General features: G+C 39.7%; 1 protein-coding gene across 1 annotated transcript in view; it reads left to right on the forward strand.

The window, feature by feature from the left end:
• Positions 1-18,513, forward strand: part of GLIS3 (GLIS family zinc finger 3) — a 375,244-nt gene that overhangs the window by 30,437 nt on the left and 326,294 nt on the right. The window contains exons 2-3 of the mRNA XM_049711314.1: positions 11,134-11,341; positions 17,074-18,193. Coding sequence (XP_049567271.1) covers positions 11,211-11,341; positions 17,074-18,193 — 1,251 coding nt within the window. The 5' untranslated portion in view covers positions 11,134-11,210. The remainder of the gene's footprint in view (positions 1-11,133; positions 11,342-17,073; positions 18,194-18,513) is intronic.

Consider the following 18,513-nt stretch of genomic DNA (forward strand, 5'->3'; position numbering starts at 1 on the left):
TTCCAGTCTCTCCAGTTTTAATTGAATCTGTAGTGGATGTGACTTACTCTACCAACTCAGGTATAAATGAAAGCGTTCTTTAAATTATTTCCTTTAATTGAAAACAAATCAGACTCCAGTACCCTGAAATTTAATATCAGTCATTGTCGGTTGGAGTACCTAATACCTTGCCAGAGAGACGAGATCCCAGGGTCTTTGTGCAGAGCAGAATATACCAAGAGCTTTTCTGGTTCTTGGTCCAGGTTGATGCTGAGGTGCCTGCTGACCAAGCCCACATGGCCTCTAGAAGTCTGCTCCTTGTGCATTGCTTGGGCACAGAAAGCTTTGCCAAGAGCTGAAGAGCTGGGAGCCCCTAGACCTAGAGCCTGGCCTTTGGACATTTGCCATTGCAGACATTCTCTTCACCCTCACTGCCTTCTCTGAGAGCTGCCTCACTACCTGGGGGACTGTCAAACTGATGTTCTTCCCAGACTTTGGGCAATCTCCCTTCTCCTGGCTTTCTCTTCATAGGTACTCAGAGCACTTGGGTAATCTCAGTGGATTTAGGCCTCCCCACAGGACTAGAAGAAAGGACGAAATCAAGCAGTGTCTACTTTTAGCCCTTTTATAATAACTACCCTGAGACAAAGGAGCACAAAATACAAATAGTAGCTCAACAAATTTTCTTGCATATACCTGGGCTGCTGAATGGACTTTGGAGCCCAGAGTCAAGAATCTAAAGCCTAGAAGCAAAAGATATCTGGTTGATGAGACAGTTGAACAACCTGTGTGACTTCCGGATGCAGGAAGCCAGGCATTTTCTGGTTCTTAGAAATATGGGTGACTTAATTTTTAGTATAAGAGAATGTAATCTCCATAACTGTCATTTCTTTGGGTCGGATGCTTCTGGGCATCTCATCTGAACTTGCAAGCCTGTGTAGAATATGTAACAGAAAAAAATTATGTATGTATCTCTTTGGACAGTTCTGCAGAATTACTGTTTGGTGGAAAACAAGTTAGTCTAGTAGCTTTTAGTGATGGCTGTGTAAGTTGTGACTTTTAGATACTAAGAAGTTATCTCTGTTATGAAGGATTGAATGGGATTTTCCCTTGGAACCAGCTCTTAGGTCCTAAAAAAAAGTTCCATTGGTTTGCATTGACTGCCTTAGACTACTCTCCCTTCGTGTCAAGTCATGTGTACGTGCAGGGAGTAAGGAGAGATGCAGCAAACAAATAATATTTCCAGCTGTTCAGGAACTTAGAGATAAGGACGTATCAACAGTTGTGTTCACCAGGGATCTCTGTCTTTCTTTCTTATATATCACAACTCACATTTAAGAGGGAACTTCTCACTTTTATTTGTGTCCTTGAACTATATTTGCCTTAGAAGTCATATTCTTTATTCATTCACCCAACAAGTATTTGTTGAGCACCTCCTCTCTGACAGAGGTCCCAGTCATTGTTGCATACAATGAGAGGTCTTTCCAGTGGGCAGCTTTGCCATTTCTCTTACAGTCTCTGTTTTTAGTTGACCTAGAGGGGAAAAGCAGCTTAGGGAAAACACAATGTTAATTTATGGAGAAGGGTCTGGAATCTAGTACTTCTTACAGTTCCTTCAACAACCCTCTTATTTGTTTTCTTCATAAGATAATTTGGGGTTACTCTGTCCCTTTTATTCACCTCTGCTCAACCTGGTCCAGGCCTTGTCACTGCATCCTGAGCTCAAAGCAACATCTTCCTACCTTGCTCTGCTTTCTTATGTGCTGAAAATAGTGAAATTGTCTTCTTCATAGTCCCTCATCACGTCACACTCATGCTTAAAAGCCTACTATAGTTCTTTTGGAGGGCCTAGCCTTAGAGGGCCTGTGTAATCTAAGAATGCTTTAATAAGAGCATGAATACCTAAGGCTTATAGAGTACTTACTGTGTGCTGGACACTATTCTAAGTGCTTACATATTTTGACCTATTAGTTCTCCAAACAGCCTTATGAAGGTAGGTACAATGATCATCCCCATTTTCTAGGTGAGGAAACAGAGGCACAGAGAGGTTAAGGAACTTGCCCAAGGTCACAGAGCTGGTAAGTGAAGCCATTTTGGCTCTAGCATCTCCATCCTTTACCACTTCCCCATGCTGCCTCCGTATGCCTTCATAGTACATTTCCTCACTTCACTTTGGCAAACCCTCTTTTTGTACCGTCCTCTGCCCTCTGGCCATTAAAAGGCTCCGATCAGGTTTCACCTCCTCCACCAAGCCTCCTCCAGTTTAACAGATCTTTTTCTTGTTTGATCTATCTCTTTGCTCAGCATATGGCAACTCAGTTTAAGATTGGGTGTTTGCTCCTGTCAGAATGGCCATCTTCAAAAAGAACACAAATAACAAGTGTTGGCGAGGATATGGAGAAAAGGGAACCCTCCTACACTGCAAATTGGGGCAGCCACTGTGGAAAACAGTATGGAGTTTCCCCAAAAAACTAAAAATAGAACTACCATATGACCCAGCAATTCCACTCCTGGGTATATATCCAAAAAAACCCCAAAAACACTTATTTGAAAAGATATATGCACCCCAGTGTTCACAGCAGCACTATTTACAACTGCCAAGGTATGGAAGCAACCTAAGTGTCTATCATCAGGTGAATGGATAAAGAAGATATGGTACACACAGACACACACACACAATGGAATATTACTCAGCCATAAAAAAGAATGAAATTTTGCCATTTGCAGCAATGTGAATGGACTTGGGGGGCATTATGCTAAATGAAATAAGTGAGACAGAGAAAGACAAATATTGTATGATATCACTTATATGTGGAATATAAAAATACAACAAACTAGTGAATAAAACAAAAAAGAAGCAGGCTCACAGATATAGAGAACAAATTAGTGATTACCAGTGGGAAGAAGGAAGGGGGGGCAATATAGGGATAGGGGAAATAAGGTTGTTATGGGATTATATGAAATTATGTGTGTGAAACTTTTGAAAATTGTAAAACACTATAAATTTTAAAGAATCTTTCATTGAATTAAGAAAGAGATTGGGTGTTTCCTAATCTTTTCATGTTGATTAAAACTCTTTCCAACTGGTCGGAAGCTCTTTAGGGGAAAACCCAGTGGCCTAGGACTCCATTAGTACAGCACAGCACCAAGCTCACAGGTGGTGCTTAATAAATGTGACCTGTTCATGGGCTTTGGGAAACTCAGGTAGTTTTCTCCCATTAAGTATGCTTCCTTCCTCCTTTTTTTTCTCATCCTTTCTTATATTTGTGCAAGTCCTATTTTTATAGAGTAAGTATAATTTCACCTTGAATTCATATATTTTCACAGATTAATCCCATGTGTAAGCCTTGATGTAAGCCTACTAAATTAGATGGTAAGCAAGAATTGTTTAACCCATCTGTGTATCCACACTCCCTAGAGTATACACTATAGCTCAGAGCAGGGGCACAATAAAGGAATACCTGATCAGTGAGACAGAATTACTGAACTATGCCAGTACTGGTATTTCAGTTTTTCAGAGTAATGGTTTGCTTGTTTAACAAATATATCCACTCTCTTCTCATGGGATTGTTAGAAAATTTATCCAGGGAAAAGCAGTAAAATGTGCTTACATTTCCTCTTTGGTTTTCTAGGCTAATTGTTGGTGAACTTTATTTAACACTCTTGCTATACTAAGAGTCTCAATGGAGCAAAGCAGCTTTCAGTTAACTTGGCAAATCATTACAAGAGAGAACAGAAGGGTCAGCATAAGCACTCTGTACTAATTAGTTGATAATTGATGTACAATAGCTGACTGATGGGACTTTAGAATATAAACTTTGGGAATGCTGTTTAATATATCTTTACATCTTTATGAGGTGGTTTGGAGCTATGTGTTCTTAATAACATGTTATCAGGAGTGCCCCGTGGTGGGGAGCAAGACTGAGACTTCATGTCCAGGAATCCAGGGCACTGAGTGGTTCAGAAAGGAATATGATATTTTTTAATCTCTTGGAGTATAAATACGATTCCATTTAATGCAGGGATAAAATAAAAATGAGTAATGCTGGTGATTCCATACTTTGTGGCCAACATTCCTGAATACTGACTAAGGTTAGAAGAGTGTTAGTGTGAAAGTTATATTGTTTCTGGGATAAACTTGGTCGGTTTCCTGAGGGCAGAGTGGTGGGAGATTGCCCAATTCGTGGGAATCTTCATTAATCTGGGTTAGGATTTAATCTATTTATTATCTGGGATCAAGTAATTAATTTTAGATTGGAGTTACAAAAGTAGCCTTTATATGACCTCCTCCTCCTTTTTAAACTTGATCTTCTAAATCTTTATCAACCAATTATATAATCCATAAATTACTCTTAACTTGCTTCCCTAACCGTTGCCTTCTTACGCTGTCATTTACTACCCCATGGGCTTCTCCTCATTGTTTGTCCAGCTTCTGGTCATGTACTCCTCCATCCTTTCTCCCCATCTCCACCAGATTAATCTTGGGTGAACTTGGATTCTAGTGGGATGCACCACTATCTATAGCACAGGGTCCCAGGTGCATGTCAGCAGGCCAGTTACACCAGCATCATCTGGCTTAGTTAGTTTGAAGTGAAGCCTATGAATTTGCATTTTTGGAAAGCTTTCCTGGTGACCCTAATGTGCAGCCAGGTTTGGAGCCATTGGTGAATACATAATGTCCAGTTGTTAAATCAGGCCCACCAGGCTGACTAAACAAGTCTTCTAAGTCTGTCTCCTCCCTTTTTTCTGGTCAAGCCCCCTCATGCAGGCAACCCTGACTTCTCTTCATTTCCCTAGCACATACCACGCCTCCTTCCTTCTGCTTCCGTGTCTACACCTTACTATTTCCTTCCCATTCGTGTGCTCGTTTTTCCTTCATGTTTTACCTCATTGTTTTCTAAAGAGTGTTCTTTAGTATGCGAGTCTTGGTTGAGTCATAGGGGGAAAAAGTACCCTAAACAAATATATTTTGCATATTATTTGCTCCTCTGGGAGATTTATTATCAGCATTTGCAATTTTTAAAGGCTCTGAGAAGACCTGTAATAAAGAGATATGTTTAACTTCGTTATATTAGAGTTTCCCAAAGCTATTTGACTATGGATCTCTCCATGACCCCACCTTATTTGTTATCACTGAACACCTTTGGACTTCCTGAAGACCTTTGGGAAATGCCTTTGTTCTTCTTCAGTGAATTATCTGGTAAACAGTGATTCCCACCTTTTCTGAACTCCTGTCTCTATGATTCAGTCTCATGCTTTATTCTGTACAGTCTAGTATCATTATCTGATTGTTCCTAGATGAGTGCATCTTATCTCTACGGAGCTGTAAGCTCCATGGAGACAGGATGCTCTGCTCAGTAGTCCTTACCTCTCATAAGTTTTGTGCAGTTTCGAGCATTTGTAACATACACTGAATTTAAATGCTTTGGCCCTGAATAAGGAAGCCAGCTATTTCATTCTGATTCTCATCTTTTGGTGTTCTTAGTCATCTACCCTTGCCTTAACTGTATTTCAGAGTAACACACTACACAGTCACATATATTCATGAAGTTGTCACTACTGTATTTCAGCAGTAAAACATTACAAATTTGACAAAACACTGTATAGCAAGCCTAGTATGTCTAGTATGCAAGAATATCTTATTTCTAGTTCTAAGGAGGAATATGAATGAAAGCTGGGGAGAGTCTAAGAGTAAGATAAGATGGGAGTGAGGAAAGGCCTGAAGTCTGGAGTCCATCGATGGGAGGATAAGTCTACTGTGTGTTGAGTGGAAGGCCTTGGGTCAGGAGGTATCAGCATGCCGTCCTTGGTCACTCAGGAAAAGAGGTGCTAGAAATATCAGAAAGGTACCAGAAATGAGTTTATAATGTATTTATTAAGTGCCAGGTCCTAAATATATTACACATATGAGATCATTTAATCCTCAGAACAACTCAATGATGTAAGTACTAGTATTAACCCTATTTTAGAGATCAGAACACTGAGGTACAGAAAACTTGAGTAGTTTGCCCAAGCTCACGTGGCCATTCAGTGGTGGAGCTAGGGTACAAATCCATGCTTTTAGCTATTGTGCTGTGCGCTGTTACTTCTCACTTCTTTTCTTTCTCTGATTTTCTACTTTTCCATCAACCTTCAGTGCCTGGGTGTCCATTGATTTACTATTCCATTCTTGAAGTTCCAGCTCAGCAAAACCTTTCCTTGAAATGCATGATCCTGGATTCGAAAACAGTTGCTCTAAAGGGTGTTATTGGGATAATTAGTAATATTTGACTATAAATTGTGTATTATGTACTAGTACTATATCATTGCTAAATGTCTTGAATTTGATGATTGTGTTATGATTATGTATTTAGGGGTGAAGGGCATAAAATCTATGGCTTATTATTAAATAGTTCAACAAATTAATGATAATTAAAACAATAATCTTATATATACAGAGATGGATAGATGAATAGATAGATCAACAGGTGGAATTTATCAATTGATAAATTAGATAAAGAGGATTCATGTACTACTTACAACTATTCTGTAGGTTTGAAATGTTTTAAAGTGAAAGATTGGGAAGAAAACCCTGATCCTTAGAGATGGTAAAGCATATAATAATATATACTAACCCTTTCAATCCTCATAACAACCCTGTATTAGGTACTATTAACTGTCCTGATTTTAGGGACAGGATACTGAGGCACAGAGACTTTTAAGGACCTTGCTCAGTGTTGCACAGCCAGTGGGTGGGTGAGACAGAACTCAAATCCTGATATGCGTTATTTCTGTTTCCAAAATACTCTGCATATGTGTTAGGTTGAACTATTTAGAAACTGCTCTTATTTGATCATGTTTGACCTGTAAAGAAAGACATTTCATATGACCCAACCTAGGAGCAGGGATCTCTTTTATGTAATGGTTGCTTTGGTATTCCTCTTCATGGGCAGACTGTGGGCTCTGTGGGGGGGTGGGACTCTGTCTATCTTGCTCACCATTGTCTCCAAGGACTGCCCAGCTCATGGTTGGCATTTGATTAGTGTCAGTTGATGAACAATACAATAAAAAAAAAGTTGATTACTTCTCCCTACCCCCCTCCCATATATATATATATATATATATATATATATGCTATTTCTGTTCCCCCCAATATCTCTGTCATTTTTAGAGGAACCAGTGGATAAACATAAATCATTCTGAAAGTTGCAGCCTCAGCAGGGGTAATTGCAACATAGTCAACTATTTGACTTCAAGAGAACTCTTTCAACTAATGAAGATGTTAATTAAAAACATGCCCCTGCTAAGATGACCTCTCAGTTCAGGAAATGCAAAACGTTTGCGCTCCCCACCAACATGCAGTGATTTTGGCTAGAATGTATGTAGTACTCAGAATGCCATCCACTCGAATCCTTATTTGAGCAGTAAACACATTTTTAAGAAACACTGTACAGTCTCTAAAAATAAGCAGTATTTCAAAATGAAAACCAGCATACAAGTAGTTGGCACATCTGGTAGTCAGAAAAGTTGTACAGTTTGTTTTCAGGGAATGACAAGCCAAGGAATGTTCAAACTTGGCCAGCTGAAAACTTTTCTTCTATCTGTGATGACACCTGGTTTTAAAAAAGTTGGCTCCAGGCTCAAAGCAGAAAGAAATGGGTAGAGAATTAAATAGTATCATTTACTTGTATCTTGTTTTGTGCAAGGAATTATAAAGAACTGTTTTCTTCTTACTTCAAGAAAGAGAATGTAGCAAAAAAAAAAAAAAAGTGATGACAGGCATGAACAATAATAACAACAACTACAACAAAAATTGCAGCTAACATCTATCAAGTACCTACTATGCCCTAGGCAACATGTGAAGTCCTTTACGTGTGTAATTAATACTAGATGCACAATAACACCTTATAAAGTGGTGTTATTTTTATTCCCATTTTACAGATGAGAACACATAGAGATAAACACAAATGTTTAAGTAATTTGCCCAAGTCACACGACCAACCTGGGTTGGGGGTTCCCAAGCAGGCTGTCTCCAGAGCCCATACTACAATGCACTACACAATTCTGAGCAGTCTGGAGGTGTTCATTCTGTCTGGCATTATGAAAAAAAAATTGGAGTTAGATGGTTGCATTAAGCACAGTGGTTCTTGGTCAGACTGTTATTTGCCTCCCTGTGTGAGAGTGATGATGCCATTTTACAGAACATTCTTACAGCTGCTCCACAAACATAACGTGTTCCCAAGAAATTTACTGTATAGCTTCGTGCTAAACGTATGTGATAGTCAGAAGCTGTCACTCCTCTATGGTTAGATGAGGCTCAAGTTGACCAGTGAATTTGGGAGTAGAAGGTGTTATAGTGAAAATGATGGATACACTGGGGAGGGGAAGATTAATGTTTCTTTATTACAGACGGAGAAAATACTGTGAATGTGAGGATCTAGGGTATAGGGTTACAAGGGCAGCCTTGACCAGTGTAAAATTCTAGTCCAGGGAGATAGATTTATAGTTACTACTCCCGCAGCTTCATCTTCCATTCAGACCTAGTTAGCCACACTGTGGAGAAACATCAAAGGATTGACTTAGTTTGAGTCTGTTTTTGAAAAATGGCACTGTTTTAGACAAGAAGACCAGGAGGGCTTCAGTGGAAATAATGTGTATTTAATATCATGTATAACTATCTTTTATTTTCATTCTTAGCTTCATTGACAGACTTTATTGTTTACTGTATAGGCCCTGGGCTAGGTGCTGAGGAAGCAGCGATATCTCAGACAAGAGCTTTGTCTTTAAAAAGCAATAAAGTATAAACGGATGACAGGCATGTAAACATTTCCGTTCCCTGAAGGTGCTGAGGCAAATGTGTTATGAAAGACTGTGGGGGAACGAAAAGAAGAATTGGTCAGATTTGCCCAGTTGGCAGTGGGGGAGAGGAAGTCACAGAGAAGATGACCTTTGAATCAAGACCTTGAAGACAGAGGTGCTCCTAGGTAGACAAGTTAGAGTAAGGCTGTGCCAAGCAGGAACAAGAAAAGGGCTAAAATAATTTTTTCAGCAATCTTATTGGTATTTATCTATGCTAAGGTGTGCATTATTTTCACATCGATTATCTCTGAAATATTAACACCATGTACTAGTTTATTGTTCTTACTGGTATATAAAATAATGGTATGACATAATATATGGCATCTAAGATTTGATGAAATAATGTATTAATATGCTTTGACACCAAGTAGTATTTGTTGGGTGTGCTGTTCCAGCTGCTAATATGTCTTTGTTTTAGAGGTAGATATTAATACCATTTTATGGTGAAGGAAACAGGCATGAAATGAATGAGTTCTTTAGATGAATATGTGACACTGAATTTGACAGAATACCTGCCATCTAATGTTGCTTTTGTAGCAGTGGCTGGTAGGGATAGAATTCAAGTGTCTTATATACTGGGCTAGGGTATGAACCATTACACTGCCTTTATCCAAGGTAAAAAGGGGGTTTGAAAAGCAAATCACATGTAGCTTGTTGGAATTTATAAAGATATTAAGTCTATGATCATTGCACAAAAATGTACCCACTACTCTTAGTGTCAAGATGAAGCCCTGATGGTACAGTGTTATATGAGTTATGAAAACAGAGAGACTATCATCTATAACTGATCTTTCAAGGCACAAGAAGATGCATCAGATAGAAGCTGCAGGGAGAGGGGAAGGTTCCGGTTTGTGTATCTGAAAAAAAAAATCAGACAGAAATTTCTTTTGGACCTTTCTTGGATCTTGGAAAGTATCCAAGGAAGAAACTAAGCATCCAGCACCTAAACTTAAGGACACAGGTGCCATGAAAATACACTCTTGTAGACTCCGTTTCTGCTCTGTCAGTAAATCCCTGTGTGATTTACTGACGCAAGTCAGTTACCACTTGGATTTTAGTTTCCCAGAGGGCTGGACTAGAGAAGGCTTCCTGCTAGCTAAAGATGCTGTGACTCTCCTAGCACTTTGGAGATGTGGTTTCATTGATGAGAGCATTGGTGATTACTCTAAGGTCTTGTTTATCCTTAGTTTGTGGGCTCTTGGAAGAGAATGTTACAAAAGATGAAGAAGTCATTTTTTTGGCTATTAACCTAATTTTTGAGAAGACAAAATAAAAAATTATACTCCTTAGGGCTAAGGAAAGTTACCGTGATGCTTTTCTACTACTTTGATCCCAGATATATCAACGAGCAAGATGGGGAATTTGGTGAGAAAATTTTAGAGCCAATTTGCCAGAAAAACCTGAGATCATATTTATTTTGATTTATTTGAAATGGGAACTGAGACTGGACCAGGTAGTTTGCAAAAACTGTTTGAAAAAGTATATCCATGCAAAAAGAATGTCTAGAATGATTCAACCACTATTATTATTTTTTATAAATGAGTCATGGCAGTGTTTACCTTTCTCCTCTTTGCTCTTCACGTTTCTGTAATGGCACAGATTCTTGAGGGTTTCTTTTTTTTCCTTTCCCTTCTGGGATATGTACCAAATTTTACTACGTTCGAAGATTGTTACTAATGAAATGAAAAATTTATGTCAAATTTGGTTAACATGCTACTTTTAGAATGAATGTTTTGTTTAGGGTTCTCTCATCTTGATTTTTTAAAAAATTGGGTGTATGTCCAATGAAAATATATTAGGATGAAGAGGAAAAATAAAGATTGGAGAGACACAGCCAGTCTATATCCTTTTAAAGAGGCATTTTGGAAGACCAGACTTGGAATGAAATGAACCAGTTAAACAAGTTTTTTTCAGGAGTGTCAACTTTCCTTGCTGGGTCATTCAAGATATTAGCTATTCTAGAAAAAAACATGGTTTGATACAAGTAATCCCATCTACTTACCACCTTAACCCTTTAGGTAAAGAGATGATAAAATATGATTCTTAATATAACTGGACACTTCTATATAGAAGAAGCAAAATGTAAGCATATTTTGTATGAGTGGTGATTATAGAAGGGTTTCTATTGTAGCATTATGGATTTTTCATCGGAATTAGAGAAAGCTTTTTTCTATCACTAATACTGAAAAAAAAAAAAAAAAAAGGTGATCCAGGACTGTCTCTAAAGATGAGTCCTGATATAAGTGTGCACATATGTGTATTTACTGATTTCTGATATAAGGGACATGAAAGCTAACCTGATTCGTTTGTTTTTAGGGGCTCTTGGCTTTGGGCCTCAGTGCAAGTCCATTGGAAAAGGCAGCTGCAACAATCTAGTGGTCACCAGCAGTCCCATGATGGTTCAGCGACTGGGACCCATTTCACCACCAGCAAGCCAGGTCTCTACAGCATGCAACCAGATCAGTCCTAGCTTACAGAGGGCAATGAATGCAGCCAACCTGAATATACCTCCTTCAGATACCAGGTCTCAAGTTACTTTTTTTTTCCCCTTTCTTACGGTATAATCACACCCATGACTGTTTTTCCTTTCCTTACTGAATGCATGCCCACACAACACACACACACACACACACACACACACACTCAAGCAGCTCTTTTAATTTGAGCTTTGTAGGGGAATGTGTATAAAAACTGTGTGTGCCATAATATCATCTTAATTGGGAAGAATGGTTTAACACCTGCTGGCTTACAGTGTGAGTGAAATTAAGGCCCACTTTGAGATTTTGGGGCCTCTGTGACTAAATACCAGTGTGTTAATCTGTTGATTCCTGGTGAAGCAGGTCATATCATGGCCTAGAAAGATAAAGATGTTCCATGCACATCCATCTTAGCTGCTCGTTTTTCAGTGAATGAGTTGCAGCATCCTAAGGCTGCTTTACAGTTGTTTTGTCTGTCCAGCCATACATTCACCCATCTAACCAAGTATCTTAAATATTTATGGTCCTGCATAATATAATAGTTGAAGTTTAGGGAGATAGTTGAAAAAGTAAAGATAGAAATCATGAATTTCAAGACTTTATGATGCGTCTAGGAAGACATACTTTCGTGTGTGAGTTACATAACATTTCAACACAATGTCTGATTAGGTGCTGGAATAAGTAGGTCCAATAAATGCTATACATCTATCTCCATGGGAGATAATTGAATAGGGAAATTACCTTCTCAAACAAATTTTTATATCTCTTAAGGTTGATATTACAGGGGACATAAAACCAAAATACTGTGCAAAGTATAAGGTCTATTTCTATGTTTGAAATGAATTATTTCGTCTTCTGTAAGTAGTCTTCTTGGAGAAATACAATCCAAAGTTTTTTGCCTTAGTCCCGGATCTGTTGTAACTGTGATTTTGCAAAGGAATTGGACCTCTCTTCTGTGGACCTCTGTTCCTCTTCTTGGGGGACTGGAATCTGCTGAGATGCCTTGTAGTTCTGGGTTCTGTTTCTTCCTCTTCTTCCTCCCCTTCCTTTTTCTTTTCCTCTTATCCCCCTTTCCCCTTCTTGTGTCTCTGCACTGTCCTCCTAGCTGCTATTCGAGACTCTGAAATCACAGTTCCTGAATCATTTTTTATGCCAATTTTTTCATGAGATGGAAACTTGTTTTTCACCTGAGATTTTTTTTGTGATGGGAAGCTGCTCCTGTCATTTTCCTATTGATGATTATGCCTTGAGGGACTCTTCATACTTGCTGAGTATTGCATGTAAAATTAACTGTACTCGTGGGGTAGATGTCATTGGGAAGCCTTCAGCTTCCTGTCTGTGGCAAGTCCAGCCCATGCCTTGAAGGCAGAGAGTCATAATTAATGGAGAAACTGAAGGTAGGCAGGGCACAGGCTGCTCCAGCCATGCATGTATCTAGTGCAGTCCCTTTCATGGGTCGGGCAGGGAAGGGTCATTATCTCAGTGTTTTCTGGCATATTTGATTCGTTAGCATAAATTTTTATCCTTAAAAGATAACATCTTAGAGATGCACTGATATATATGTTTTGATTATGTATTCTGTGAGTCCTTCTATGGAAATAATTTTTTGCAGGATGAGCAAAGAAACAGGAGTTGGGACCTGGCTTGGTGAAATATCGAATTTACTTTTAGCAATTTGGAAAGGTCACATTTATTTGTGATACTTAAATTGGTTTGTGTGTTCCATAAGAGGAGAGATAGGACAGGAGGCAACAGTTCAACCTGAAGGCATTTTGCTATCTAGAGATGAAGAGAAGATGGAGAGAGAATCAGCTTTGTGTATTGGGGGAATGCCCGGGGGGGAGGGGGTGGGGGGGTGGGGAGCTGGATGAGGATATAACTGTTCAGTCTGAGTGATGGCCACCCTATAAAAAGCTGTACAATTTATTGTTTTTTCCTGATTATCTATGTAATTCTTACTCATTGTAGAAAATGTGGAAAATATGGACAAGCACAAGACAGTATATGATAGTCATCCCGAATCCTACCACTCACAGGCAACCATGGGTGGAATTTTGACATATATCCTTCTAGCTGTAGGCAAACATATACATCATAAGCATAGGTTTCCCTTTCCATCAAATTGATCTATAATGATCTACATAGTATTATATTTACTTTTTTGTTAATATAAACACTTTCCTTTGTAATAATCTTTTGTGGTAAAAATATATTTAGCATCATATAATGACTTCTTCCTGCCCAAGATTCCATTTTATTAAAAAGTATATAAATAAAACTATAATTTTTATCAGTATCTTATTACTGGGCATTTGTTTCCCTTTATTTCATTATGATAAGTAATACTTCATTGGATCAATTCTGTAACTCTTGTTGCCCATCTCTTTTTCATGACATATATGCATATATATGTACACATATATATGTAGTCATTCTTTTAAGCATCATTTTGAGGAATTCCTTGTCATATATACGTTAGTATTTCTTTTGAGCTTGGCATTGAACCAAGCAGTTCAGCTTGGTTATTACACCTCTTACGGCCCCGTGAGAGTTACTGAGCTCTTGCTTCACCAGCTACCCTAACCTATTTCACTGTTGGTTTCTGAGTTTTTCATATTGCTTTTATTTTGTTTGAGTTATCTTTCTTTCCCATATAGCTTCAAATTAACCAGTCACCAGAAATAATATGCTTAGGATTAGATGAACATATGGAAATGGAGATTTCTCTAAGTATGGTGATAGAACCACAGCTCTTTGTCACTTTCTTTCCCATAGGCTTGGTGTGGGTAGCAGCAGGGATCATAGGCAAGAGTTCTTTGCAATCTTTCACAGTCATTCAGCATATTGTTTCAGAAGGAGAACTGAAAATGTGTGCTCCAGTTGTAGCTCTTGTGACTTTAAGCCTCGTACACCAGGTCTTTTAATCAAGCAGAGCGGCATGGACCACATGTGGGGTATGTTGTGGGGAAAACAGTGGAGGATGTATGTGATCCAGCTAGGTGACTGCCTATCAAATGCTGCTCTATTTATACTTCTTTAAGGAGTTTTGGTCCTTTTTCTGGTGTCACTGGGAGGAATTTCACAGAACCTTGGTTTTATTCTCTGTAAAACAGAGGTTATTTAAACAATCCAATTTACTTACTTCACAGGCTGTATTAAATGAAATAATACAAAGGGAAAATACTTCATAAATTAAAAATGATGGTTATCATTATATTGATTGATTACTCACCTTAATCAATATTTTTTTGGAAAACTTTAACACTCTGGTGGGTACTGGCGGAGATAAAAATGACCCCTTTTTTTGGAGGACTTTGAATTTTATTGAGGAAGATAACACCCACAGATGCTTGAAGTTAGCTTTGTTTAAGGCTCAGTACAGACAGTATATAATTTTTCTGGAAAGAGGACTTTTACTGAGAGCTACTATCTTTGGGGCAGGTTTCATGGATTAGAACTTTGAAATATTAAAAGATCTGGGGTAATTGCTTAGAAGGGAGGTAGGCTGCTAGGCAAAGGCCATTTGTTGGAAATTTTGTTCTTATTAGGTGTTTAAGATAGAAGAGAGAGTTCTCCATTCATATAACTGCCTTAGTGAATAGAACATAGAATTTGCTTTCTGAAAAATATATGATAACTGTCTTAGAAAACTGAGATGTCCAAGGAGTTAAGGAATGTGCCTGCATGGGGTTATGCTCAAATTTAAATCGAACGATACTTTAGGTGTATTTTGAGAAAAATAAGAAACATCTCTTGACAGTGGAACAAATGAACATGTCTCACTCACTATAGGCAGCCCTCAAACCAAATAATATAATTTCAAATGCAAAGTATATACAGATGGGTAAAATACTTTCTGCCTGCCATTCACTGCTTAAAAATCTGAAATCCTCCAGTATGACAGTGACCAGGCAAATGCACCATTTGAGAATGTTATATAAACCATCTAAACCTCAGGGTGTAAAGCAAAGTCAGTTGTCTTTGCCTCATATATGACATGACTACTGATTGGACTTGGGTCAGAAAGCAATTCTGTTATCTCCCTGGGGAAGGGACCAAAAGGCCCTTGACATCCTATCACCAGGAGCCTTCAGCTGAGCTCTGCAGGGAGAGCTACAAGCTGCAGGTATGCTGGGAAAATAATTGGAAGTGTCCATGGGGAATTAAAAAAACAGATGGTTCAGAAACCACTCTGGGGCTTGCAGAAGGACTTCAGTCCAAATATAAGGATCTGGACAGAGGAAAAGAAATCTGTGTCAAGGGCAACTGGACGTAAATTCCTGCTGTGTTTGTCATCGGTAAACATTACTTCACTTGATGGAATCACCACATCGACAATGGTGTTATCTACCACCTTATACTGTGCATTTCGGAGCTGAGATGTTTTCTTGCTGATTTCTCATGCTTGTAGGAAACAGTGTTTCTGGCTTCCATTTTGTGAAAAGAAGAGGAACAGATGGGATGAGAATGCTTCTATTTTTCCCTCAGTTCTTTTGCAACAGGTTGCTGTTTAACAGCTGGAAGTAGTAAATGGGTTCATTCTGGGAAGATAGACATTCTATACAATATTTTATTTTAAATTTTTTGTCAGAAAAAAGATCTCTGTAGAAAGCCAGTGCAAGTACATATAAAGAAGTCAGGTTTTTCTGATACACTACAACTCAGAATACACTATTCTGAGTTGGGAGTACAGTGAATTATGAATTATGTCCAGCCTCTTTGTGACAAATTTTCCATCCAAAGGGCATAGCTTTTCTCTTCAATGATTTTTAAGGCAATGATGTCATAGTAAAGCAAAATGAATTTTAAAGTGGCCAGACTACATTACAAAGCATTCTGTTATTCAGCTAACTGTTGTGACATGTGAGGCATGTTTTGTAAAGGGTAAGAAGGACAGGAGAGGAATTGTTGCAAAAGTGAAGTACTTAAAGCAAATGCTTTGCTCTCAGTCCAAATCTGCTCTGATTCAAGGACAACAGTTCATGGAAGATACAAAACTAGCAGGTGTGATTAAACCCTGCACGGCCCAAATGCATAATTACAAATATGACTTGATTTCAGGCTGTCACTCCCATATATATTACAGCTGTATTTTATATATATTTTATTTCTGGGGCAATTTGATGTTGTGACTGAGTACTTACAGTGTGAATTGCTGTCTTTTATAGAAACATTTAAAATTCCTTAATTTCAGTGAAATAAACTTGTGAAATTATTATTAGGTCCCCTGGATGACTTTGAGGATTTACTTTTTTTTTCTTTTCAAATTAAGCATAGGTTTATGTTTTACCTCACCAAACAGATTTCACTCAAAGGCTGGGACTCTGTTTAGACTTGTGTTCTGTGATGCCTATTTGTAGTGTGCTGCACACAGTAGATGCTTAATAAATACTTGTTTATTTGGTTTGCCATAACAAGCTTCAATAATTATTCCTAGGTCTCTAATTTTTTCCCTGTATTAAAAAAAGATATTTAAAAATAAAGCAAGGACGATTTATTATCATTTAAAGTATTAAGATTATTTATAACAGTAGATCTTTTTGTTTTATTATTCCAGTGAGCATTAGCTTTTATTGTTCTTCTTGGTAAAATGTTATTTACCTGGAACTAAAAGCCTTGGGTTTTATCTTAGCCAAAGAATGTGTGTTTAGCCGAGAATGTAATTAGGGGAAATACTTAAGGGATTGTCAATGCAATGTTCTTTTAGCTCTTAGGCAATCCATATCCTGCTAAAATGTTTGTCTTTTTTTTTCTCCCCGCCTTCTGGCTGCTGTTCCAGGTCCCTTATTTCGCGTGAGTCTTTGGCATCCTCAACTTTGAGTCTGACAGAAAGTCAGTCAGCCTTGAGCGTGAAACAAGAGTGGTCTCACGGCTACAGGGCTCTCCCTTCGCTCTCCTCCAACCACAGCTCTCAGAATGGCATTGATCTAGGGGACCTCCTCAGCCTTCCTCCTGGGACAGCCATGCCCAGCAACAGTGTCTCTAACTCATTGCCATCCTACCTGTTCGGGATGGAAAATAGCCACTCTCCTTACCCTAGTTCCCGGCACTCTTCGGCCAGGTCCCACTCGGCCCGCTCCAAGAAGAGAGCACTGTCCTTGTCCCCGTTGTCCGATGGCATTGGGATAGACTTCAATACCATCATCCGCACCTCGCCCACGTCCTTGGTCGCCTACATCAACGGGTCAAGGTCTTCCCCGGCCAACATGTCCCCACAGCCAGAGGTCTATGGGCATTTCCTGGGGGTGCGCGGCAGCTGTATTCCCCAGCCAGGCTCGGTGCCAAGCAGCCAGAAGGGCGTGCGGGTGGCCAGTGGTGGCCTGGCTCTTCCAGCCTACGACGAGGACAGCGTGCTGGAGTATGAGCGCATGCAGCAACTGGAGCACGGCGGCCTGCAGCCCGGCCTGGTCAACAACATGGTGGTGCAGCACGGCCTGCTGGACTCTGACGGCCAGCCGGCGGGCCTGCTAAAGACGGAGCGCCTGGATGACTTCCCGGGCGGCGCTCTGGACTTGCCCCCGGCACCCGCTCTGCCTCCTCTGCCACCTCCGCCCCAAGGCCCCCCGCCCCCCTACCACGCCCACCCGCACCTGCATCACGCAGAGCTCGTCCACCACACCCAACCGCTGGCCCTGCCTCAGGCCGCCCTGGAGGAGGATGGGGAGATGGAAGACGTTGGGGGCAAGCACTGCTGTCGCTGGATTGACTGCAGCGCCTTGTATGACCAGCAGGAGGAACTTGTGCGGCACATCGAGAAGGTTCACATAGATCAGCGCAAAGGGGAAGACTTCACTTGTTTCTGGGCCGGTTGTCCTCGAAGGTACAAGCCATTCAATGCCCGCTATAAACTGTTGATTCACATGAGAGTCCACTCGGGGGAGAAGCCCAACAAGTGTTCGGTGAGTCGCCTAAAGCCCACGGGAGTTCATTGAAGGTGTATGTGGTTTAACAAACGCTGCCACAAGTTAGGCGGCATTTTTTTCTTTTATGGAGTTTGGATGCTAGGGGTCTAGGTATCCATGGTACCTAGGTATCCTCTTCAGCCTGAGAAAGGGGAAGTTTTCTTTAATTATTAGTGGCTGGGGTATATCTCCACTTCTAGATTCTCTTCTGCAGATGTACATGATCGGGGAGGTTCACACTGCCACACTGTTCAAAGTCTTGGAAAATTGATTCCCACCAGGCACCAGCTTGAAGTTGCTGAAATGTGCAGGGCAGA

This window comes from Orcinus orca, chromosome 6 (assembly GCF_937001465.1).
Source record: "Orcinus orca chromosome 6, mOrcOrc1.1, whole genome shotgun sequence".
Lineage (NCBI taxonomy): Eukaryota > Metazoa > Chordata > Mammalia > Artiodactyla > Delphinidae > Orcinus > Orcinus orca.